General features: G+C 37.1%; 3 protein-coding genes across 3 annotated transcripts; 2 read left to right on the top strand and 1 right to left on the bottom strand.

Annotated features, from left to right (window-relative positions):
• The first annotated feature begins 2,500 nt into the window (after positions 1–2,500).
• On the top strand, positions 2,501–8,668 carry LOC104109641 (uncharacterized protein At5g19025). Its single transcript, XM_009618993.4, has 2 exons — positions 2,501–3,281; positions 8,369–8,668. The coding sequence occupies exons 1-2, from the start codon at positions 2,551–2,553 to the stop codon at positions 8,403–8,405; spliced, it is 768 nt and encodes a 255-aa protein (XP_009617288.2). The 5' UTR covers positions 2,501–2,550; the 3' UTR covers positions 8,406–8,668.
• A 1,088-nt stretch (positions 8,669–9,756) lies between these two features.
• LOC104109640 (pentatricopeptide repeat-containing protein At5g19020, mitochondrial) lies at positions 9,757–13,899 on the top strand. Its single transcript, XM_009618992.4, has one exon. The coding sequence runs from the start codon at positions 9,852–9,854 to the stop codon at positions 11,955–11,957; it is 2,106 nt and encodes a 701-aa protein (XP_009617287.1). The 5' UTR covers positions 9,757–9,851; the 3' UTR covers positions 11,958–13,899.
• Positions 13,900–14,268: 369 nt separating this feature from the next.
• LOC104109639 (mediator of RNA polymerase II transcription subunit 33A) lies at positions 14,269–25,286 on the bottom strand. The gene is made up of 12 exons (XM_009618991.4): positions 24,796–25,286; positions 23,822–23,932; positions 22,899–23,243; positions 22,212–22,519; positions 22,023–22,114; positions 21,069–21,426; positions 19,463–19,673; positions 18,951–19,065; positions 18,586–18,747; positions 16,934–17,594; positions 16,402–16,608; positions 14,269–15,610 (listed from the first exon to the last, which is right to left on the bottom strand). The coding sequence occupies exons 1-12, from the start codon at positions 25,068–25,070 to the stop codon at positions 14,496–14,498; spliced, it is 3,960 nt and encodes a 1,319-aa protein (XP_009617286.1). The 5' UTR covers positions 25,071–25,286; the 3' UTR covers positions 14,269–14,495.
• Positions 25,287–27,114: the final 1,828 nt, after the last annotated feature.

Genomic DNA, 27,114 nt, shown 5'->3' with positions numbered 1-27,114 from the left:
GGAGTCTGGTCCGCAGAAGAGAAGCCAGGGGGGATCTTGTGGGAGAATGCAAAAGTGGAATTTTGGGCGTACATGCGGGACTGTAGAAGCGGTTTAGTGAACCGCAGGTGCGAGATTATTGGGTAGAAAAGGGTGAGTTCGAGGGTTTAATTTCATTCTTCATCTTTTGATCTATAGAGCTCAGTTTGTGGCGATTTTTAGAGGGATTTTCAAAGAATTTATCGAGGTAAATGATTCTAACTCGGATTTGGCTATTATACATGAATCTATTGTTCTTTTTGTCATTTAATTAGTGTTTTGAGTTGGAAAATTCGTGAAACTTCATAGACTGAATTTTGGAGATTTGAAAGGCGATCTGTGACCGGAGTTGGATGATTTTGGTATGGTTGGGCTTGTTGTTGAATGGGTGTTTGGAGTTTTTAAATTTTGTTGGATTCCGAGACGTGGGTCCAGGATTGACTTTTTGGGTTGACTTTTTGACTTTTGTTAAAGAACTTAACTTTATCGAATGGAATTGATTCCTATAGCTGGTATTGATTGTATTAAGTTATTTGTGGCTAGATTCGAGTCGTTCGGAGGCCGATTCGCGAAGTAAGGGCTTGTTGGAGTAGAGGTTTGCGCGATTCGAGGTAAGTAACACTTCTAAACTTGATACTGAGGGTATGAATCCCTGAACTACATGTTATGTAGTGTTGAGGTGACACACATGCTAGGTGACGGGCATGTGGGCGTGCATCGTAGTAAGTGTGACTCGGTTGATTCTGTGGAACTATATAGTTACCCAATCTTGTTATTATTCAAATAATCTTCATGTATTAGAGAAATTGAGTTGTGACCCATATTAGAAATCATGTTTAGGCTATATGATGGAACTGTTGGGACCTACGGAGGTTGTTTTTATTGTTGAGTTATTTGCTTAAATTGCAGTTATGTACTCAGTCGCTTTCATCATTTGCATATCATATCTCAATCTCTGTTATCATTTATTGTTACATCATGTATCATTATTTGGGCTGATTGACATGAGATATGTGAGCCCGAAAGACTGGAGAGATTGATGATTGAGTGAGGCCGAGGGCCTGATTGTGAGTGATATTTATGGGATCGGGTTGCACGCCGCATCATGCCATGTTGGCTTATATTAGCGCTCGGGTAGGATCTGCCCCTCCGAAGTCTAACATACTAGCAATGAGCGCATGTACCGTTGAGTGCTGAGTGCGAGTGCCGAGTACGAGTGCCGAGTGATTTAGAGTGTTGAGTGATTGGGAGTGCTGAGTGATTGCGCATGCTGAGTAGGGTTAAATACTCCGAGAGCATGAGTATATGAGTTTATTTATGTGTTGCATTACAGGTGACATGCATATTTGACATGTAGACATAAAGATGTGACATTTCTCACGTTAGCTAAACTTGGCATATTTTATCAGTATTGAGCCTAAACTACTGAACTTGAAAGCATGTCAATATTTTTGTACTGTGTACAACTGATTATGAGATTTTCTCTGAGTTGTTACTGTCATTTTCCTGTCATATCCGTACTGTTTTATCTAGATTTGGATTGTACCTACCTGAGCTCGTCACTACTTTCAGCTCAAGGTTAGTCCTGTTACTTATTGAGTACATTGAATCGGTTGTACTCATACTACAATGTGTACTTCGTGTGCAGATCCGGGTACATCTGAACCCAGTGGTTATTAAACTCGGAATAGTACCTGCTTGGAGACTTTTGAGGTAGCTGCTTTGGCGTCCGCATACCTCGACTCTCCTTCTTTTTTAGTTTTTTTAGTATTGTTCTGCCTTTTCAGACAGTTGTATTAGAAGTTTTAACTGTGTTGTCATTTAGTAGCTCACGTACTCGGTGATACCCGGATCTTTGGGGATTTTGTATTTGAGTCGCAGTTATTCCTTTCAGTTATTTATGAGATTTATTTTTACTGTTAAACTCAATATATCATGCTTTTAAAATTAAAATGTGTAGTTATTTTGTGACTATCAGCTTGCCTAGTACTGTGATAGACGCTATCACGACATGTTGAGATTTAGACCGTGACAATTATTTTAATTTTAAGAAATGAAAGCTTCACTTACTTTTCAGTATTAAAAAGAGTGTATCGCAATATATTACATACTTTAAACACCAAGCAAGTTTCTCATGGATTCTTTTATTACAAAGATTGGAATTTTTAGCCATAAATTCCAAGAATCTTTTTTACAAGAATTATAAGGAATACATGTAGAGGTTTATAAATGTTACTAGTATATTTTAGTTGCAAATGAAAACTCCTTGAAAATAAAGACAACTCTTATGGAAAAGAAATCACGCTTAATTATTGGACAATTACATTTCCTTTTTATAATTATTGGACAATTATTAAAGTGGCAAAATTTTGTAATTGATCGAATGATAACATACGCCACTAACGTGAACTACAATATGCTATCATACGCACTTTCCTCTTCCTCTTTTCCACCTGAAAAACAAAACCCCTCCCCCTAATGACCAACCCACCCCCTACTCTCCCCCACCCCACCACCCACCCTTTTTCTAACATGCACCATCACCTCCTCTCTTCCTCCATTACCATGGCTCCCCCTTCTTCTTCTTCTTCTTCTTCTTCTTCTTCCCTCTCCAAACCCCTCAAAAAGCCCTCAAATCCAAATTCCCCAAATTGCCCCTCCTCTTCCTCCCTCTGTAATCACTCCCCTTCAGCTACTCTTGATCTTCTCATCTTCATTCTTGTTCTCTTCTCTGGCACTTTCCTCATAATCTCCTACTTCTCTTACATCTTCAATTCCCTTTCCCTCCTTTTTCCCTACCCACTTACCATAAACGTCGACGTTTTGACAACCCAGTACATCTTTTACGCGTTCTTCTTCGTTGTTTTCTTCGTGGTGGTGATTTCATTCGAGATCTGTTGTGGGTTTTTCGGGTTTTTTAGATCGAGGAAATGTGGGAAACCTGGGTGTAAAGGGTTGAGAAGGGCTATGGAATTTGACTTGCAATTGCAGGGTGAAGAGTGCTTTTTGAGATCTGGTGGGGGTGATAGTAGTAGTAGTAGTAGTAGTAGTAGTAGTAGTAGTAGTAAAGCTGTGAGAGAGATTAATGAGTTGCCTTGGAAAGGTGGGAGTGAGAATAACCCGGATTATGAGTGTTTAAGGGCGGAGTTGAGGAAAATGGCACCCCCCAATGGACGTGCAGTGTTGTTGTTTAGGTCTAAATGTGGGTGTCCTGTCGCTAAACTTGAAGGTTGGGGTGCTAAACGAGGGCGTCGCCACAAGAAGTAAGTAGCTTCTGTTTTGCTTTAAGTATTTACTTTTTGTTTATTGTGTAATGGTTCAGTCTCATTGCTTATATGTATAGATGATTGTACTTTGAAAGAAGTGGTTCATTTTAACTGATTGGACAAAGAAACCTGTAATGGTCATATAATCAATCATAGATGAAAAGGTGCTGTGCTGGTTTGTATTGTGAATGACGGTGATAAGACTTGTATATAACAATTAAAAAAGAAGAAAGAAAAATGATGATGAGGTAGTAAGAGTTTTACAGGGATGAGAGATCTATAAATTGGGATAATGTGGCTTCCATTTTGTAGGGTTTTTTTGCTTCTGGCTGGCTACTAAGGGTCAAGATGTTAGATAACGAAGTGTAGTGAGAATTAAAGCTAGTTATCTATGAGTTTGTTGCTTATTGATTATGTCCATTAACAAAGTGATTAAGTTCGGCTAGCTTGCGCGTATCTCGATTAATCTACCGGGTACTTGCTACCTCTCACCATTACATGTATTGGATAACTATATCCATCAAAGCATCTATAGACGAGAAGAAATACATTAGCTAGTGATTGTAAGATTACTAGTTGACTCAATGGCAACGACTTGTCAAAGAGATCAGTCAATCAACTACATCATAATTGTCTTAATAACAAACTAGGTGGAACCGACTTATGAATCCTTTGAATCCATTCTGCTCTATTCAGGTCTATTTCATTCAGATACTAATGATTTATCTTTCGAGGCAAACGAGGGATTCACTGAAACATCTTTCACATATCCGTACTTTCTTTTATTTTCTTTTGATAAGTTACATATATCCCTACATTGAGTCCTGTCAAACACCAATTTGATATACGTATAACAATAATAACAGAGCTTTAATCCCAGCTAATTGGCATAACAAATACGAATCCTTTGATTCCATAAGTTTTTGTCCTTAATTAAGTCTGTAACGAATCTGAGATAGTACATATTTTGAGAAAATGTCCCTTCAATGTGATTTTTGATATACCCTTCCCCTTTTAGTACCTTTAATCATCATTGTGTCCGGTGTTTTAAAAAGCATGGGCGTAAATCGAGGCATTTTACATATGCCTCAGCGAGGCGTAAGCCCCGAGGCTAGGGGCGTCTCCATAGGTATTTTAATATTTTAAAATAATTTTTAATATTACTAGGGGCTTACGCCCCTAGTAATATTCTTGTTGTTGGTTGAAAGTTACTTCCTTTTAGTTTGTTATTATATCTGGTACTTAGCAACCACGTCCATTGTTTTTGAAAATTACTACTGGAAATTGTTGCTCCCTGAACACTATTTGATGCTATTCTTTCTCCCTTTTACCGGAAATTATTGCTCCCTGAGTGTTACTATCTGATGCTACTTTTTCTCCTCTTTTTCCTTATCGTCTTTTGTCTCCCTCGTCTTTCTTTCTCCCACCTTTTTCTTCTTCCTCTTCTTCCCTTTTCTTCCTTTCTACCTTATCTTGAGCCGAGGGTATATCGGAAACAGCCTCTCCACCTCTCCAGGTAGGGGTAAGGTCTGCGTACACACTACCCTTCCCAGACCCCACTTGTGGTATTATAATGAGTGTGTTATTGTTGTTGTATAAAATAATATAATTACAGTAAATATTTATAAACATGTAAAATTGCATAAAAATTGAAGAAAATTATAAATATGTGAAAAATATATATATAGATGTGTTTCATCCCCACAAAAAACTAGTCAAAACAATTTATTATACGCTACTTAGAAGCCCAAGTAACTTGAGTCGAAAAGAATAAAGTTTTCTATATGGAGGAACAAAAATGATGACTAACCTGCAATTTGAACTTTGAACTTGCTGCTATGAAATAGAATGGAGTTCTCTTTGTATTTGTAAAAAAAATTGAATATTCGTTGCTTTTGGGAGATATTAGCAGACTAGCGGACAAGATAAAGAATTGGGAAAGACCACGAATTAGGGCTTCAATCAATAAAAAAGGTCTTGACTTTTAAATTTAATACATTTAAGTTCCTTTTTAAAATTTTTGAGTAATTACCAAGTTGACTTTTGAGAATTTGGGTATTATATGGATTTATTCAACAAATTTTGTTTTAATTTGAAAGTCTCTGGGGCTTGCGCCTCAAACGCCCGGGCGTACGCTCTGAATTGCTAGGCGTACGCCTCTTCAGACTTTCGCCCCACACCATCGCCTCAGGGCGTTTTTGGTACGCCTCACCCCAGGGCTCGCCCCGAAAATGCCTTTTAAAACATTGATTGTGTCGAACCTATGGAGAGTGCATATGAAGGTCTACATACGTAGGGTATGCTAAACCATCCAAACAACCTTCTCTTGACATATTATCTATATAATTTGTCTTGTTTTTGCTCATCTTGAAACCCTTACCTTTTAGAATGTCCCCCAAAATTTCAGCTTTTCATTGTCGTCTTCATTAGTTTCGTCAATTAACTCATACCATTTGCAAATAACATATAGCATGAAGATTCATCTTGTATGCTATTAATTAATTCATCCATAACTAGGGTAAACGAGTGTAGACTCAAGGTAGCCCCCGGGGCTTTGGTTCTATGGTAAATGTGTTATAAGGCGAGATGTGTAGTAGGCACTCGTTATACAACAACAAACAACAACAACACACCCAAATCCCAATATAATCCCACAAGTCGGGTCTTGGGAGGGTAGTGAATACGCAGACGTTACCCCTGCAGTGAATGTAGAGAGGCTGTTTCCACTAAACCTTCAAGAGGTAGGCACTCGTTATGCGATTGAATTTTGGCTGGTGAGCTTAGTCTAGTATTTAAGTGGAGAGCTTTGAAACAGAAAACAGTGAAACTCTCGATCATAAAAAGGTAAGTATCGCCTCAAATTAAGTTCCTAATGTCAACCCATGATTGTGAGAACTTTGTTGGATTTCTTCCCATTATTCTTACCCTTGAGACTGGTCTTTGTACTGTTGTGCATATGCTTATGACATTTATATATCCTTTCTTTGAAGGAATAGTGTCCTATTACTAAACAAAAAAGGAAAGTATTAGGAACCGACTAGTGTTATGGTTCATATTGCTCCCATCTTATGACCTTTTAAACATCTTTTTTTCTTGATTGACCTAGTTTGAAGTATGGGGTTGACATTTTAGGAATAGCAAGTAAAATGTGTGTGTGCAAATCTATTGTCCAAATTTATGAGAAGTGAGTGTAAAGTTTGTTGCAACTGCAAGTATTAACTTGTAAGATATTGCATTTCTGTATATATAACCCTAAGTTTAATGCACGTTTGATGCAGCAGCGAAATATCTTATAGATTTGCTAATTCATTAGAGAAGGTTAAACTTTTAGGGCTTCAAAGATTGTTTGTTTTCCAATGGTGGTGTTAGTACTTTGGAGTGCCAATTTTATAGTGATGTAGACAAGATTGCAGATGTTCTAAGGGATACTTTGCAGTCTTCAGGCTGAACGTGGATTGGTAGCGGGGGTGGACTTCCACAAGTATTACATTCTTTTATTTCTTAATGCTCAGCCAATTGGGAATTCTAGTGTATATTTAACATGTTCGTTATAGTCCTTGATGATTTTATATCTTTTTTCTTTTTCTTTTTTCAAAGGAATTGCATTTCAGTAATGAAGTTTTCTACAAATATAATGCCACTAGAGTCAGGTTTGTAGGATCTATTAAAATATATCTGACATTATCTTTTGTTAACCTATAAGAATATGATTGCATTATTCAAAGGTCAGAATCCAAGATTCCTAGGAGTACATTCCTTTGTACAAGTAGTAAGTCATTTCCACCAATCAGTAGGCAATTCATACTATCTCAAATTCCCATAGCCTTTATGGTGTAGATGGAATGCCATGGATGATTAATATATGAATCATTGTTCTATCTGTGCTTGTGAGAATCATGATGTAAGAAAAAGCAGATCCCTGCTGGTGCCCTTCATTTATGCTTACCTAATACTTAGATGATTCCTTTCAGCTCTAATAATGTTGGTCATCAATTTAAGACTAACTGAACCAGTTGAGGATTTGGCAGTTGGCCGCTCTGTCAGTATATAGGATTTCTGTATTGGTGGTAGTGATGAATTTTAATAAACACTTGGTGATGGCCCAGATTCTTTCTCCTCAGTTGATAGTGTTATGATATTGCTTTCTAATGGTGCACCTGTATTTTTAGAAATTTAATATGCTAAGTTCTTCGTTGAAGATCCAAAGTCAAGGTTTGTGATTAAACGAAGTTGACAACGAATCTTTAGCATATTGCAGCAGGTAGAACATCCTTTAATATTGTCATCAGGTGATCTGATGCTATAGGAATATGTTTTATCTATGTTGGTTTTTTACATAGCTATGTCATATTTTATCAAGTCACGGGTTACACAGTGCCTTATAGTGGGATCGAATATCAAGAGGCAGTTGGAAGGGTTAGTCTATTGAGAAATAATAGAGAGACGGAAAGTCCTACAGAGTTTTTGACTGTGGCAATCTTACTAGTCGTTCGTTTTGAAGTTTTTTGTTGGACTCGGTATAAATATGTCTAACTAGTAACTACCATTCTGATAAGTAATATGTCTGACTGTTTTGATAAGTCTATTAATTCGTTTTAACTGTTTTTTGTAGCAGATAACTTGATATACATTCTGATCTGTTTTAGTTTTGGCAAGCTCTCAAGTCGTTTAGTTCCTTGGAAATTTGATGAATTTGGCTTTTGCTCGATTGTTTTCTGTTGCGATTGACCTGTCCTTTGTCCCAGAAAAGCGCTCAATAGATTCACAAGACCTGTAAGAGTTAAATTTGGCCTGAGTCTGAAATTTGAAGAAGATCGTATTTGATGGAATTATATTGAAAATGGTGATGATTGACTGATTTGGAATTTTATTTGTTAAAAAAAAATATTGATAGTACTCTCAAATACTCCCCTCATTACATTAAAAGAACAATGGTACATCAAGTACAACAACAACAACAACAGACCCAGTGTACTCCCATAAGTGGGGTCTGTGACTTGGTCCATCAAGTGTTATAACTTATTTTCTTTTGGTCATTACTGTTTCCACGATGACTGACCGATAAATTTGTTGATCTACTGCAGGACTCTGGCACTTAATGGTAAAGCAGATAATCGCTGAATGTTGATCATCGCACATCAGGATCTAATTCGTTACCTTCTGAATTTCAGAAGCATGGGAGATTGATATTGTTGTTCAGAACCATTTTTTTTTAAAATCCCATTGACACTTACTTTAGAACAATGCTCAATGTGTACAAACTATAGCCAGAACTTTTTCTTCTTTCCTCAAGAAGCGTATACCATAGAACATGAATATTACATAATTCGCAGTCACATTATCAAATAAGGGATGACCTATCTTTCCTCCCTCATTACTTGCCAGGTTGCTGAAAGTGTTGGAATGGTGCTCTCTTCTTAATTTTCCTCTCGGCATGTTCATTCTTATAAAAAAAATTCCTACGTTTGACATATAGTATTATCTTTCAGTCAGACAAGAGTGGGTTGCTCTAGTGGTGAACACCCTCCATTTCCAACCAAGAGGTTGTGAGTTCGAGTCACCCCAAGAGCAAGGTGGGGAGTTCTTGGAGGGAGGGAGCCGAGGGTCTATCGGAAACAGCCTCTCTGCCCTAGGGTAGGGGTAAGTTCTGCGTACAAACTACCCTCCTCAAACCCCATTAGTGGGATTATATTGTGTTGTTATTGTTGTTTCAGTCAGCTAAGAGTTTGAACCGTTTAAACAACTTTTCCACTTGTTCTATGAACAACTACTTTTAAGTCATCCTAACCTAGTTTGGCTCAAATTCTGTATGTGTTAAATTTTTTACTAAATAAGTACAAATAGTGGACTAGTAAATCAAATTCAGATTCGAACCCATAATATTATTTGGAATTTTTCACAGTCAATATCAAAGGTTAGCTCATGACAATATTGGCATGGCTTATACTCCTATTAGAATTTCAGTGTGCCTGAACTATACCCATAGTCATCTCTTAAGGAAGTTCACTCTATTGATGATTACAATATACAAGTTAATTTTCTAGAATTTCCTATATATGGATGAACTCCACTAGTTGACTCTGTTTTGCAATTTGCACAAACAAAATCGATCCATTGAGCATTTTAATTTTTTGATAGAACTTCTAACCAGAACAAATAATTCGCCAAAGTTATGTTGTTTGTGAATACGTGAATGAGGTCAAAGGTGTTAAATGACTTGTTTGTTTTTCTCTAGTTAACCTAACAAAATGTTTGTCTGCTTAAAGGTTGTACACAATTGTTTGTTGCTTAAAAACCAAAATATATTGTACTCCATTCTTTTAAAGGTTGTACACAATTGTTCAAACTCTGTCACTAATTTGAGCTTAATATTTAAGTGGAAGCAAGGTAAGGACAGACTATTTTCCCCTAAATTTCAAACGTCTTAGCACAATTGGAAAAAAAAAATTATAATATAATTCTTTTAATTTTAATTGTCAAATGATCTACAAGACCTTGCCTCTTTATTTTAAGGCACCAAATTTTGTTTATGAGTGAAACCAAGAAAGCATCCCATGGTATCGTGTGATGATCATTGGATTCAGACACAAGCCATCCTTTCACCTTCTTGTTCCAATCTTTTCACTCTCTTTTCCCTCTCCAAAATGGGTCTCTTCTTCAGCTCAAAAAACACCATCTTCACAAACCCCATTGAATCACCAACCCCACCTCCAAATCACCAAGAAACAAAAACCCAATTACGAATTCTCACTTGTTTCAGCCTTCAAGTCTTGTTCAATAGATTCTTGTATCACACGAGGCCAACAACTCCATTCCCTTGTCTTAAAATCCGGCTTTGAATCCAACATTTACATCCTAAATAGCTTAATCTCTTTTTATGTAAAATGTGGATTAGTAACTGATGCTAAGTCTATCTTTGACGCTAGTACTAGGTCAGATGCAGTGTCTTGTAACATAATGTTGTGCGGGTATGTAAAATTTGGGCTTTTGGACGAAGCTCGTGCGGTGTTTGATAAAATGCCTGAGAAAAATTGTGTGTCTTATACGACTATGATAATGGGTTTGGTACAGAAGGGGTTTTGGAGTGAGGCTATTTGGGGTTTTCGGGATATGAGGTACTTTGGTGTTGGTCCAAATGAGGTGACTATGGTGAATGTCATCTCAGCTTATTTGCATTGTGGTGGGGTTGAGGTGGGTAAGATGCTTCACGGGTTGGTGTTGAAAGTTGGGGTTACTGATTTCGTTCACGTATCCACCAATTTGCTTCATTTGTATTGTCTTAGTGGGTGTTTAAAGGATGCTAGTATGTTGTTTAATGAGATGCCTGAAAAAAATGTGGTTTCTTGGAATGTAATGCTGAATGGGTATACTAAGGCTGGGTTAGTTGATTTAGGTAGAGAGGTTTTTGAACAGATTGTTGATAAAGATGTGGTTTCTTGGGGTACGATTATTGATGGTTATTTGCAAGTGGGGAGGTTGAGTGAGGCTGTCAGAATGTATTCTGAAATGCTACATACTGGGCTGCATCCTAATGATGTTATGATTGTAGACTTTCTATCAACATGTGGACAAGTGATGTGTATTTATGAGGGTAAGGAGTTTCATGGTGTAGCTGTGAAGAAGGGTTTTGATATCTTGGACTTTATACAGGCAACAATAGTTCACTTTTATGCAGCTTGCGGGGAAGTGGATCTTGCTCGTTTGCAATTTGAAGTAGGAAACAAGAACCATATTGCATGTTGGAATGCCCTAATAGCAGGACTTATTAGAAATAGAAAAATTGAAGAGGCGAGACATTTATTTGACCAAATGCCTGCAAGAGATGTTTTCTCGTGGAGTTCCATGATTTCTGGTTACTCACAAAGTGAGAAGCCTGATTTGGCTCTTGAGCTTTTTCGTGAGATGTTAGCTAGTGGCGTAAAACCAAATGAAATAACTATGGTCAGTGTCCTCTCTTCTATTGCTACTTTGGGAACATTTAAAGAAGGTAGATGGGCTCATGATTATATTTGCAAAAACTCCATCCCTTTGAATGACAACTTGAGTTCAGCACTGATTGACATGTATGCCAAATGTGCTAGCGTCAATGATGCCTTAGAGGTATTCAATCGAGTTCGAGAGAAAGCTGTTGATGTCTCACCATGGAATGCCATTATTTGTGGCCTGGCAATGCACGGTCACGCGCATTTATCTCTTGATATTTTCTCAGATTTGCTGAGGCGAACCATTAAACCCAATTCAATTACCTTCATTGGAGTCTTAAGTGCATGTTGTCATGCTGGGTTGGTGGAGGCTGGTGAACAGCATTTCCAGAGCATGACTAAATTGTATAATGTAGAACCAAATGTTAAGCACTATGGTTGTATGGTGGATCTTTTTGGCAGAGCAGGAAGGTTGAAAGAAGCTGAAGAGCTCATAAGGAGCATGCCAATGGAGGCAGATTGCATCATATGGGGCACATTGTTAGCTGCTTGTAGAACTCATGGTAACACAGAAATAGGAGAAAGGGCTGCAGAGAACCTTGCAAGAGTGGAGCCATCTCATGGTCCTAGTAGGGTCCTTCTCTCTAACATTTATGCAGATGCCGGCAAATGGGATGATGCATTTCTAGTAAGGCAAGCTATGCGAAGTCGAGGATTGACAAGGTCAACTGCATATAGTGGCGTTGTATGATACTTTGATTTTGTTACCTGTTGTTACAGCAAAACTCTTTTTGCACTGGGCTGCCAAGAGAAGAGTTCACCAAGGGTTCGGTTGTTCGCCGATTCAAGTGGTAGTTGGGTATAGAATGTCGTGAGACGGTTCGGTTCCTATCTACTGTTAGTGTTAAAGGGAGAACTGCGAGGAGCCAACCCTATTACGAGAGTACTGGGTTGGGCTAACCTATGTTATACCGGTTGTTATGCGAATAGCAGCGCCGGGCAGCTAAGTTGGTATGGAAGAACTGCTGCGCTGCGGGATATCCTTCTCTAGTGCGTGATTACAGAGTTTATATCACCATCTAGTCTATCTCGGCCAGTGTAAGCTTTAACTGATTGATTGAGGCATAGTTGATAGATTAATTGATTGATATAGTCTATATTGGCCAATACATTGTACATTGCAGTTGCCAAGAAAACATTTCAAGCTAACTGCTGATTGTCTTCAGTTCTTTCTTTTATAATGGCTATCCTTGTGTTACGAGATGTAAAAAGTTTGGAAAAGTTGGTTCTTTTCCTACTATCTATTTGGGGATGTCTTTGGGAGCAAAAAGCAAATCCAAAGAAATATGGAATGGAGTTCTGGAAAGATGTGAGAAAAAGTTAGCCAGATGGAAAGCACAATACATTTCTTTGGGAGGTAGACTAGTTCTTATTAACTCTGTGTTACACGCTCTCTCAACCTACATGATGTCCCTATTCCCTTTTTACCTGCAAGTGTAGAAAGGAGAATGGAAGTCATGAGAAGGAATTTCCTGTGGCATGGAAATAAAGAGAAGAAAGGATTTCACTTAGTTAAATGGAAAAAGTTGACCATTAGTATACTAGAAGGGGGTTTGGGAATCAGAAATTTGAGAAGGCAAAACAAATGTCTATTAATGAAGTGGTTGTGGAGGTTTACAAGGGAAGAACAAACACTATGGGGAAGGGTGATAAGAGCGAAGTATGGAAAAGAAGGCTTCTGGATGACTAGGGAGGTGAAGAATCGTTATGGAACCAGTTTAAAGAAATCAATTAGGAACATGTGGCCAAGTCTTTCATCCAAACTGAATTTTAATGTGAGGGATCTTGGAATAGGATGCTTGAAGGTTTTATTCCCTGACATTTTTACATTGAATCAGCAACAAAGAGCTACAATGAAGGATGTATGGGGGTTTCAGGTATGGAACTTAACATTCAGAAGACTACTTCAAGATTGGGAACTGCCTAAAATTGCAGAATTCTATAACACCTTGGATCAAGGTAGAGGATTGCAAGAGGGGGAAGACACTCTTTCATGGAAGAAGCACATTAGTGGAAGTTATACATTAAGTTCAGCCTACAAAAAATTGAATCAGGTGTCTCAAAACAGTTTATGGCCTTCGAAACACATATGGAAGGTTTAAATACCATACAAAGTAGCATGCTTTACTTGGTTGGTGGCTAAAGCAGTACTTACTCAGGAAAATCTTAGGAAAAGAGGACTGCCAATTTGTTCTAGATGCTATTTATGTGGACAAGATGCGGAGAGGCCATCTGTTTCTACATTGTAGAGTGACCAGACAGTTGTGGAAATTGTTCATCAACCTAAGGGGTATTGGGTGGACAATGCCAGGAAGAACCTTTGAACTTCTGGAACGTTGGAATACAGGGGGGAATTCTACCTAAACAAAGACAGATGGAAAATTGTCCCAGCAGCTATTTGGTGGACATTATGGAAGGAGAGAAATGCAAGATGCGTTGAAGATACAAGCAGCCCTACACACAAGATTAAGATGAATTGTATTCTTCTTTTTAGTTATTGGTGTAAATTAGAATATATTGATGACCATGATTCAATCATAGAAGTTTTAGGCTCCTTGTGAGAAGAACAAGGATGTTACGCTTTTGGTTTTTGCCTAAGTTATCCATGATGTACATTTTGGCTCCCAGCACAATTTTTGTGTTGATGATTTAATTAGTATAATAGATATGTTACCTTTTCAAAAAAAATAAACATAAACGAGAATTAAAGAAAATGAATGAAATACAGTATCTTGTAAAATTAAAAAGAAAAAACAATATTTAGTATAGCATGCATGGTTGAGAATAATCATATCCTCCGCAGACCCCACGGTGTAAGGTAGGGGTAAGGTATGCGTACACACTACTCTCCCCAGATCCCACGGCGTGGGATAAGACGGTACGTTGTTGTAATGAAAATTTAAGCACTTACTAATGATGGGAAAAGTGGTGTATAGAGTAGCACATAGTGTAATAGAAGATCATGTGCCTTCAGTATCACCTCAAAAACTATTCCAAAGAAGTTGGTTCAATCTTGTTAATCACATAGAGATTATCATTAGTAATTCCAACCTAAAACATATATTTTCACACCCAATGTACATGACTTCCCTCCCATCAAGAAACAGCCTAAAAAGCACATAAAGTAGGGTTACACCTTTAAACTGTACACAATGTTCCTTGGTTGAACACTAAGTTTAAACTACCAATAACAATCTACCTACAAAATTTCTTATGGTAAGAAGAAATACTATGATGAAGCCTCCATGATCAATTCTGCAGCTGATCCCATTGTACCAACCCCACCAATGCTAAGCAAAGCAAGAGCAAGGTCCTCCTCATGCCATTGACTCAAGCCTTTACTGAGCCTCTTTAACAACTCACCATCTACTTCAAACACCCAAGTTGGCGTACAACCTACCATTAGGCTCACAAATCCCGACACGTAGGCATGCCAAGTAGCTGGATCACAACCAAGTGATATTTTGCCATCCAAGACACTGGCTATGAATTCCACGTGACGCCCAATGATTTTTGGACGTCGCTTTGATGCCATGGATAACGAGTCGACGCCACTCGCGAAAGCTCCACAGAGTACTGCAAAGTATGCCAGTGCATACCCCTTGAGCATCGGAACTAGACCACCCTCACCTCCTTGATTGGAGCTGTGAATAGACAAGAACCAAGAGGGAAGAGTCTCTTTTATTAATGACTGCACCAGCCCTGAGCCACCAGATAACCATAGCAAAGAAGCCCCAAGCAAGGCAGCTAATTTCACCCTTGTCATTGTTTTAGCAAGTGAAACATTTCCAAATTTCTTTCCATTTTTGGGTATCTTCAGTTTGTCCAACCTTTGTCTTGGAAGCTCACTGTGTGCTATATCACTTATAGATTGCATCAGAAGAGAAACAATCTCTTCTCTCAAGAACATGATGTCTCTGATGGATCTGTAAACTCGTAGATACAGAATACCTGGGGCAACTGGAGAAATACCACCATAGAAATGTGATCCAAATCCGTGTCCAAGAAGTGCACCAATACCACCATTGCTTGATATGGAGGAAGAGTTCAAACCAAGGGTGGTCATGAAGCAACTTTTGAGAAGCTGAATGACTGCATGGTTGTTGTTGAGAAAGACGGTTCGAGATGCAGAAAACACAAGGAAGTCACTCCACCGTTTTGCCTTTTGGGTCCACAAAGAAGCCACAATTGGCATGCATGGCCAAGGGCAGCCAGCTGCAAGTGACTCCAGAGCGGGGCCTGCCAGATTGAGAAAACGCTGGGACGCTTTATCGAGTTTATACGTTATAGTAAGGCTGACAAAAGCAGCCAATGGCAGTGGAAGGATTGCCGGCGAGCTGCCGCCTGGGAAAGAAAAAAATTGGAATTCAGTGATCAAGTACAAAAAGTTGAAGAAAAGATTCTCATCATGCCTAGACACCACAGATGATTTCAGTTCTTACACAATCAAAGATAAATAAACATAGGTTTCCCATGAAGGAAACGACACTTACAGATCTGTTATTCTAAAAATGTTTTTCATGAATCTTTTGCCGCCCTTATTTTAGATACTCCCTTACTTCCAAAAAGAATGTCAGCATTTGGAGTGCGAGGGGAGCGCATTTAATTTTCAGTGCAAATTCAGACATCAATGTCTTAATCTTTTTGAAATAACATACTCCCTCCATTTCAATTTATGTAAACCTATTTCCTTTTTAGTCCGTGCCAAAAAGAATGACCTCTTTCCATATTTGGAAACAATTTACCTTTATGCAATGATTTATAGCCACACAAAATATATGTGCCTCATTTTACACCACAAGTTCAAAAGTTTCTCTTTTTTCTTAAACTTCGTGGCCAGTCAAATAAGTTCACATAAATTGAAACGAAGGGAGTATAATATAAAAAACTATTTAAAAAAATACTAGAAATAACAATTTTTTATACTTACAACAACTATAAAAAGGTTAGAAAAATTGTAGTTAAAGAAAATAGTATGACTTCCCAAAATAGTAATTGTATCATTCGTCTTGGAATGGAGGAAGCATTTAGCTTCAGACTCAAGTCTATATGTGGTTCAGAAGATGTGAAGCAACATATGTGGCTTTACGCAGATAATGACATTCTTATAATCACTGTCAGTAACGGGGAAAAACCTGCAGCAAGGCTTGGGACATCTACACCAGTGGCTGCTAGAATTTTCTTGATCTGTTCCTCAACATTGGAGAGATTTGCAGCAGGACTTGGCCAATCAGTGCCATTCATAAAAACTGGTTTCCAAACACCACGAGTGACCTCAGCTGAGAAGTAGCTTACAATGGTTGCTAGCGATGCAGGAAGAAAATCAGCCAAATCTTTAAGTCCTGAAATTGTGAAAATGGAACTATTTGATAATATAGAACCATAATTTTAAAGCCTTTATGAGAACTAAAGGCATTGTCAAAGTGCTTGAAATTCCTAACACTCCTCCCCCTTAAAATTATGCTTTAACACATCAAAGATACACATATTTACAAGGAAGCAACTACAGTCAAATTCCAAAAAATGTATGCTGCAACTCACAAACTAGTTTTAATTGCTAATTAGTTCACTCAGAGAAGTGCAAGTGGATGATCTTGAAGTTGCAGATACTTAGGTTGAAAGGAAGATGTACTTTAAAAGAGTCATTTGTCACATTCATTGACTAACCTGTGCACAGTTCACGGGGAGAAAGTCTTCCATGAGCACAGGCTGTTAGAGCAGCATCAACCACAAAAGGAACGGCTTCGAGGATGTCCCAAGCAGGTAATTTAGGCCTTGGAGAAGTATCCTCACTTCCAGTTCCAGAGGAACTGCTACTTCCGGATGTTATGTTGATCAAACTCTGACTTCCCCCATTAATCTTTTTGAACATCATATTGAGTAAAAGATCAACAGTTTGACAGACAAGAGTCCCATTTACAAGACCCGACAAAGTTGAAGCTATACATGCCAAATGTTGCCTATACCAAACTCTCAATTTTGGAAATGAGTCCACAAATATAGGATTAGGAGAAGATGAACTTGCAACAGCTGCAAGCCTCCTTCTATTTGGATCCTTTAGCATGTCTCCGGAAGACACAAGATGGGAATTCCTCATTAGTAGGAGGTATTCAGGAGTTAGTTGGCATCCCACAGGGGGCACATCTCCGACTCTATATTCAATAGGTGGATGGTTGAACCTCCATAACTTTAGTAGTAGAGCAAAGGCATTTGAGAACACAGCATGCACTGAGATGTCCTCTCCTGTTGTTAGCGTCCATGAGATATTAGGAACACATGAACCAAATACCTCACAAATTGTCATTAATGAAGCAGCAAGTTGTGGGACCTGCAAAAATAGAAATCAGTACCTTGAAGTTTATGTAGGCATGCAGAACTCTGAAATTATTCACGCCTCACTCTCTCATTTAAGTAAAAATGTAGAGAAAATGAGTTCTCCCATCTGACCGGGAGGTATTTAAGGGCATCTTAAACGTTTTAAGGATAGAGTAAGATGCTGCTACAACTCTTACTTTCCACAGTTACTTGAATACAACTTGACTTTCAAAAGAAAAGTTGAATAAATCTTTAAGTTCTTTCATGTCTTTGTTAAGTAAGATTTCAGATTTCGTTATTCGCTTTTTGGCTTCAAGAATCTGTTGAGAAGAGAAAGCTAAAATGTTCTCTTCTGAAAACTTATATGTTTTCCACTTCCTCATTAAATTTTTCTCAAAGTTATCAAATTTTAACAGCATTTAGTGGAACCTAATGGAAGTGTCATGCTTATTATGTTTCACGGTTCAAAAGGAACACAGTCAAGGGTGTAGTTCACAAGTTTTAAGGCCTCATACATGTCATACTGTACAATGTCAGCATGGTAACCGTTGAAACTCCCTGCATGAAAACCTTGTACAAAAGATTGTTCTACTCCAAGACTTTAGGAGAGCAAGTGTACCACTGCTCTAACACTCAATCTTATCTTGGATAAGAAAGGAAAAAGTTAACCAATCAAGCAAGTGATCTATCATGGAGAAAGAACTCAACTTCTACACACAATGAGCTGAGACTAAGGACTTTGTTTCCCAGCTGAAAATAATAAACTTTAAAAAAGGCGCCCACAATTGAGAAGAAGGCCCTTTGTTTAAGATAACTTAGTTCTTTTGCTTCTCTAGCAGCCCTTATATGAATAATAAAATTCTAAACAATAAGTTAGGTCTGGATATTAGTGGAACTAATCAATTCCATAGTAGTGTAACCAACATGCAAGGAGATTACCATCAACACATAGAAAATGTATTTTCATCTTATATAAGAAATAATATGAAGCTTAACAAATATACCATGCCGTGAAGGGAGAAAATCTGAACACAGTCCACTGGTGCTATTCCAACGAGTAAGACATTTAACGTTGGGGCATAGCCTATCAAATGGCTATCTTTACCAGAGTAGTCAGTAGGAACTGGAGGAGACAATAACCTGGTTATGAAATTAACAGTATGTTCCTGCATGATCATAACCAAAAGGAAGAATCACATTATTCCTCTGCGTGAACGATTTAATAATACTTAATGGGTAACAGGACCATAATGTGATTACTTAGGCTTGACACATGAACCATTTGGCACATGCATCCACAATCTAAACTAAAAATTTCCTCTCTCTTACAGAGCTACAGATGTGCTGAAATAAATTATTTTCTTGTTACCTGTATATTCCAACCATGAATTAGTGAGGCTCCACAAAGAATGGTGCCAGCAGCTATCTTCTCGTCATCTGCTCCTTTGACCGCCATCTCGAAAATCTTCTCAAGCTCTGCTAAACTTCCATTAAATCCATGAGCTTAAATTAAGTTGCTTTACCCTTGGCTAAATCAATAAAAAAGAGCATCTGATATACCTGGCTTCAGGAAAGAAAAAAAGCAACTGAAGACCAGGCTACAATCAAGGAAAACTAAACTAGATTATGACAACTATCTGTCATTCTCAACTTAGGAGTCATTTGCCTAGGATAAGGGGACAACTATATATAACTCTACCATCGGCCGTTTCCATAAATATAAACAGCCAATTGTTGCTTCAGTATTGCAAGCTTCAATTGTTACACAGATTCGACACTCAGATTAGTTACAGCATGAACTTGGTTTTTCCTTAATTAATCATTGAACTTTAAACATTTTTAGGGAACTAAAGTATCAACGTAAAGCTAACCTAGGCATACCTTGAAGCAGGAGCAGAAACCAAAGCATTAATCATTGCTTGAGTCAATGGGGCTCCTTTCATAAATGATGACCAACCAGGCACTTGAGTTGGCACACTGTGCGGTAACTGGTTCATGCGTCCATTCACGTAGCCGGGCCAGAAATAAGCAGAAGTGTCCAGCAGATTTCTGGCAATGCATGCCTCAACTATCAAATGATACAGGTTACCAGCTGCAAGGGCAAAGTTCGTACGTTGTTCAGACAGCAACAGCATAATAAAAATAAACAACAAAATCTGCAAGAAATGTTGGACCACCACAATGTCCATTTCACTGGTGTAATTTTCTCATATGCGTGAGTTCTAGCCACATACAATAATAACATCTTCTAATATATAACCACATTACAATGAAGCTTACAAGAAAGTGAGCATTGTTAGGCATCTTGTCAGGAATGCAAACAAGATCAGATGGCAAATTTTTCAGCAATTTGATCTATTAAATAAGGTTTAAAGTCCTAAGTTGCTCCGACATAGCAGTTTAGATGCCACACCCGTGTCGGCACGACACTAGTACGGGTGTGGGTATGGGATCCGTACCGAATCTGGTCACACAATTTTGGGTACTTTGACCACAACGGACGAAAAATTCGAGACGAGATACAATTTGATTCACAAAATCAGAACCAAAACTAGGATAAATTTGAAGAAAATAGCATATCTTATCTAGGAAATCAATCCTTTACTTATCTACAACTTGAGAATAAAAAGAAATCCACACTTTACAAGCTATACGTAAGAATTCCACAAAATTTATCATAATTTAAAGATAATTTTATACTTTTTTTTTTTTTTTGTATCCCCGAATCTTAGAATTTACATCTCGAAGGATCCGCACCCGTGTCCGAGCAACTTACGTTTAAACAATCACAAAAAAATGTGAAAAATGCTTATTCTTGTACATTTAACAGACTTTCTCTTGGATAAACATTGAAAACTGTAAATCTTCTACCAAACCATCAATGACTTTCACAACATCAGTAGAAAAGGAGTGTACATTTTAAGGCACATGATAATAGGTGGCACAACTGGTGGTACAAAATAGGTATCAAAAAGCGAATCCGCAATAATTTGTGCTACTTGTAAAGCATACTCATATAGGCCACATGTCAAGGATACTTAGACTCTGTCATCATAAATCTACCAGTCACAGCTATACATACACAGACAATATATATTTTATATTTTCATATACATGCCAGATATTTGCAACAACATTTGTTCTGTATAATGATGCATAGCATAATCTATGTTCTTGCCAAATATTTGACATTCCTCTTGCTTCTAGACTACTCGTGTAAATGCAATTACTTTGAGTTATACCTATATCTCAAAGCTTATTTTCCTCACACTATTGACATATACTGTTCACTAGAGCCTAAAACCCGCATAGAATTTAGACAAACCAAAGTATTTCCCAAGCCTATAGTTAGAAACCCAGTGAACCCGTTGATTCCACCTCTCTTAGTCTCTGTTAGAGTTAGCAGCAGTAAAACAAAGGTTTTAAAACACTGGAGGTTTCATAAACCTTCAAGTTCTATTTGGTTATGTAAAAAGAGAGTACTTACAACAGTTGATCGGCAAATCCTTCATGTTGATGCACTCAAAGTATGAACTGTTGGTATTGATGCCTGATCTAAACATCATTGCTTTAGCAGCAGCCTGGTTGGCTGCAGTAATGATTGCCTGAGGCGGCGTTAGCAAGCTTTGATAATCCCCCAGACTCTGTAAACAAGAGACTATATCCCTACGACGTGTGCCTGCAACCTGTTTTTTCATGTGCCTGCCTATGCTGGATTCAATTTCATCACATGCTTCACTTTCCTCTTCCTCAATAAGATCGGCAACGACAAGTGTTATGATAGAGAACAACATGCACAAGCGAGTATCCAGGCGAGGCATAGGGCCCTCAATTGGATCCCTCTCCTAAGACAATTGAAAACAAGATTTATCAAAATACAAATAAAAAGATTTAGCACTACTAATGAAATAAACCGTATCATCTTAATATCTTGGTCAACTTTTGAATGAAAAGAATTTTGTGCTCATGGATGTAGCATCATATTTCCCTCACCTCAGACTTGCATACTGCAACTGTTTAAGCAGCACTTGACTTATCCAAAAAACCAATAATGATAATAATAAAACTGTTTAGGTAAAACTTGAAAACATATTCTTTCGTTCTGGGGAAATTCAGAACTGAGAGAAAATGAAAAAGATATATCTTATGTCCTAAGACAAGCTTTGGCAATCAAGTGCCTAAATTAATTTCTACAGCTCTCTTGTCTTTCTCTACCAAATAGCTTTATTAAGCTATGTTGCAGCTCCATCATACAAAATTAAATATTATCCTTCCAAGATAAAGATGAAAATATTATGCATTTATCACACGAATCATGCGTGACAAATATAAGGGCACTAATGCACTACTTTGAAGCCCATTAACTTAAGGTTTGGAAATTAAGTTGGAGAAGGTAAACATGAGTACATTAAGCACAAAGTAATCAAAAGATTTTTCTAACCCTTTGAACAAGCCGTAGAGCTGCCATCCAAAGTCCTAAAAATGTCTCATGCCAAGTTGTTGCATTGATTGCTTGTAGGGACTTGACTAAGTCTGCAGAAGTAAAGCACCAGATTCTATTAGCCACATCAAATAATTATTACAGTTTTCTTTATTGACACAGAAAATGTGACAGAAAAAGTAATCGCACCAGTAATAATTTCAATAGCGCTTGTAGCATTAACTTGTGAACCATCCATTGCATCTTCCAGGAAGAGATCTAGAGGAAGCCAAAGGGAAGAACGGCTACTCCCAAAACAAAGACCAGCACAAGTAGCTAGAGATCGTGAAGTGCTTCTGACATAAAGTTCTTGTAAGGAATTTGTTTTGATTAAATTGTGAGCATCTGATGCCAGCTGAAGAAGTGCCTCGGGTGATATAACGCTTGAACTTTGCAATGCTGATGAATTTCCAGCTAGTAGTTGTATACGCTGAACAAACGCTCCCCAATGTACGGGCCTGACAGGTTTTGGTACAATAATAATTGGATATTTCCAATGAGATTAAAATTTCAGAAAGTCATTCCAAAGAAGTAGAAATACATATATAAAGTATCAAAATGAAGCTCGAGTAGTCAAGGTACATATGATGTGAAACTATCATTAAGGAGACACAAAGGTTAAACATGCATCAGTTACATTAAGGTACTATTGATTTCATCATTTTCCATGTAAGTGCATCTAAGGCTACGTGAGATAATGTTAAGTCACAAAGGTTGTACCTTGACGTGCAGAGCTAAAAGTAAACTGTTAGTCTTTTCAGCATAGACAAACATCAAAAAACACTTTAAACAATGCATAGAGTTTGGAAAGAGATTGTGAAGGGAAAAAGTTCTCACATGTTTTGGCGAACCAAGTAAAGAATCCTGGCAGTTACTTTATTTTGTAGAAACTGTGCTATCAACTCGATAGCCAGAAGAGTATTTAAATTCTTCAACCGTTCTTTGTGTTCATTTCTCTCCATATCATTAATGCAGCCATCTATCTCCATATCTTCAGGCTTAGTTGGCCATCTAGATTTCTTTTCTGGAGTAAGTTGGAGCAACCCTTCATCGTCCAATGATGCATCGAGTAATTGCCAAACAATTGAAAAGATAATCTCAACAACAAGAACACCAGGCTCATCAGCGTGCATGCCAAATATCTCAGTCAAATAGAGGACGCTATCCAAGAAACTCACAATCCTGCATGTAGAACATTAATTTGGCAAAAAAGATATGAATCAGGTCAACAAAATGGATCAATTGTGGAATGCATGCATTACCTAAGCATGGAACTAATGGCCGGAGAAGATAATACAAAAGGGTTATAGGAGATTCTACGATAAAGTCAAGTTCAGAGTCACCTCAAACCTAAACACTTGACACACCCAAGATTCAACATTCGCCAATATACATACCATCTAAATGTGAAATGTAAGCAAATACAGTTTGGTTAATCTACAATTTTAAAAACCGACGATCATTCTTTCCTCTACTCTTGAAATATCCTTAATCTCTACAATAAAAATTGTCTAGCTTTAATGATATATATGAGAAGTATTTGATACATCATCTGTCATGCCTTAAACTAAGTAACTTGTCTAGTCTTTCCCCTTAAGTAAACATTGCTTCTTTAGCTTAGCAATCCAAAAACTCCCAAAGTAGTGGGTTACAATAAGGAGCACAGGAGCCCTAGGTTTATGGGAAATACTCACATTAAAGAAGAATGTGACAGAAAGATCCGTTAACAGATGAACAGTACAAAGGGGAATTCCACTCACTTCTTATAACTTTGCATGTTTACATGGATTTTAAGAGTAAAAATATGTCTTCTGAGGAGTTCCATGTAGAGCCTAAATGCAGCTGGCCTCAAGCGCCGATTTTGGATTACCCTGTAAAAATTAAGTGAAGGTAAAAATAAAGCTACACACACGTAAAAACAAAAACAGAAAACAATAAACAGGATTATGATGAAGATGCTACCAAAAGTGGGTCGACAAGAATTCCACAATGCCAGCAAAACATCAAACGAACACATAAAGGGCAAGAATTTGTTTCTAAGTTACATGTAAAGACATACCAAAAGATGAAAGATTAAAACAAGAAAGTTGGAACCTAAGCACCTGCACAAGTAAAAGAAAATTACTGCACAATGTCCATTAAAATCTCCATAAGCATTCATTCCAGCTCATGTGACTCAGAACAGAAAGGGGGTTTGCAAGCTTGCACATAGTTTTAAACAACAATAGAAAGGAAACTGTAAACAAATTGCAAGCTAGTTATTGTTTAATACACCTCTGAAAAGCCTCAAATCATGGCTTCTCAAGGGATATACCAGGAACTTTCAGATTATTTTTCTCTGGACAATAAAGAGAGACATAAAGATTCAATCTTTCAAAGAACAAGATACAACACACAGCACACTGAGAACACACACACACACACACTTTTGGACATATGCACATTTGTTGCAACAATACATTCTTCAAAAAAAAAAAAGTAAAATAAAGATTCAATCTTTCAAAGAACAAAGACAAGTAAGACAGAAATGCACTATGAAGAACAAGATACAGCACACTGAGAAGCGCGCGCGCACACACACTCTTTTGAACTCACATTTGTTACAACAATACATTCTTCAACAAAATAACCCAAGGTAAAGATTCAATCTTTCAAAGAACAAAGACAAGTAAGATAAAAATGCATCCAAGAATAAACAAATTGGAAACCAGAAAAACACAAAAACAAATAATACCTGCTGGAAAGAAGAGGGAAAACAATGATGGGAGACACAATCTTGAGAACCAATGCCTTCTCCAAAAACTTCCATACTATAGGCAAATTGTTTTCCCAACAAATGTGAGATACCAAGAAATTGGCTAATTCAAGAGAAGGCAAAGACACCCCTGCTGAACTCAGACATGAAGAAACTTGTATTGCCCAAACCAATGGATCACCACCCTTTTCTTGGGATACCTTAGTTAGCTCCAAAACACTGTCCCAAAGGCTGCAATCCATAGATACCTCCATTTACATTACTCTGTCATCACTCTTTGTTCAAGAAAAGAAAAGGGTTGAAGGTTATTGGAGTTTCCAAGAGTTTATTGAGATTTTGAGTTTTGACTTTTGATATACTCCTCCTTGGAAGGCAGGCTTTGGCATGGTTATAGCTTATAGGTGGAGTTGGGGGGTGCACTCTTTTTTTGTGTGTGGGGGGGGTTTGTGATTTTTAGTTATCAGACAAGTGGAGTTAAACTGTTAAACTTATAGTAGTACTATTTAACTAATGATCATTAAAAATTGTGCTAGAATAAATAGGATTTTATCGTTTTTAATTAGAAATTTCGAATTCAAATCTGAGAATATATGGATTATCGAATATTAAATAAAAACAAAAAAAATATAATTAGTGAGATGTGGTTGGTTAGAAATGTGAAGGTCAAACTCAACGAAGTGATCTAAGAAAGTTGTTAAATGGGAGTGAGGGGCATGACTCATGAGTGCTGTTAGAATATTAGTTCAACCTCCTTTTGTAATTGTGGATTTTAAGCAAATAATAATTGATGTGAGGAGGTGAAAGTGCTATTATGTCCTCTCTCTTCTTCTTTTTTTTGAAGTCTTTATAAATATGGCAGCATATATTCATATATTGGGCATTATCAATCTTATTTCAATGTACATAATAGGATCTAGATTAAGATGTGACATATTCAGCTTTAACAAGATCAAAATTTGTGTAATGGTAATAGATTAAAATTGTTTTATATTTTTTACTAGGTATAGGATATATGGGATACTACATTTCAAGTCCTTTTCACATTGTTTTCTTTGGTTAAAATGAAACATCAATCAATTGGCATAATCAAAAAACAATAAGACATAATATTTGATAAAGATGTTCTAATTGCTGTATGGTTTAAGAAGAGAACCATGCAATTATTATTTTTTTAAATACTATCCAAGGCAAAATCTATATCTCTAATGACTAAAAGGGCCTTTTTGGATGTGTTTAGTGATTGCTTGGGATTTAGTGTCTAATAAACAATATAATGAAGTTGGAGGCATTTTATTTACTAATAGATAATTAGCTCATGGTCCACCTATGCATTACAATTAAATCATTTAATAATTTGGCAACTGGATACATCTCTGATTATTCTTATTAAGTTTAAGAGTGTTTATTTTGTCAAAAAATGGATATAAATGTAATCTCCCTCCAACTATAGCCCTTGAAAGAGTAGTTGATTAAATTTTAACCAGAGAAGATTAGTTTGTCTGGATAAAGTTAAGTGAAGTCAATTTAAAGATTTATTACCAGTAGTTAGTAAACTGCTCAATCTAAAAACATATAGTCATAAGTCGAATATAGTACAAATAAAAGATCCCAAAAAAGAGGTATTATTAAAAAAACAATTTTGAAAAGGGGTGCTTCATATTAGGGAAATTAGGCTAATTTTCGAAATTGTAAGGAGCTTTAAACAAAAAGCCTATTAAATAGAGTTTAATTTGTAAACACCGTCAGTAAATTCTGAATATAAATGTGACATTTAAGAAGAGTGCAAGAAACATTTAAATTAGTTCTTATTTTTCATTTGTTATGACAATTTAAGAAGAAAAGTGAAAGAGCAAAGAATGGGAAAAAGTCAGAGATTTGAGGCTATGTAGTGCACCAAATCCCATGGCCCACTCACATATAGATCTAACAGAAGACTAGGATTTATCATAGAAGATTAGAAGTAGGAAGAGTGTTGAACCCCTTTTATTTTAAATGGGATAAGCATTATTCCAATTAAGCATTTCTTCTTGAGTTGAGTTGTCACATAAAGTGAGTTTATCCAATATAAGCGCGTGAAGAGTCCAAAAAATAAAGTTTTGTTTCTTTTTTCTTTTCTTCTTCTTCTTCTTTCTCTCCACCACCATTTCCACTATTGCCTCCTCGAGTTTCACCATTGTTGTGCCTCCACCATTAATTTAGCTCGAAAGTTTGAATCAACAATTGTCTCTATTGATTAAAATTGAAGTGAGTCGGTGTTCTTCGTTTCAAATCGAAACACCATTAATGGGGTCTTTAGAA

This window comes from Nicotiana tomentosiformis, chromosome 9 (genome assembly GCF_000390325.3).
Source record: "Nicotiana tomentosiformis chromosome 9, ASM39032v3, whole genome shotgun sequence".
NCBI lineage: Eukaryota > Viridiplantae > Streptophyta > Magnoliopsida > Solanales > Solanaceae > Nicotiana > Nicotiana tomentosiformis.
This window is presented reverse-complemented; position numbering and strand designations above follow the sequence as displayed.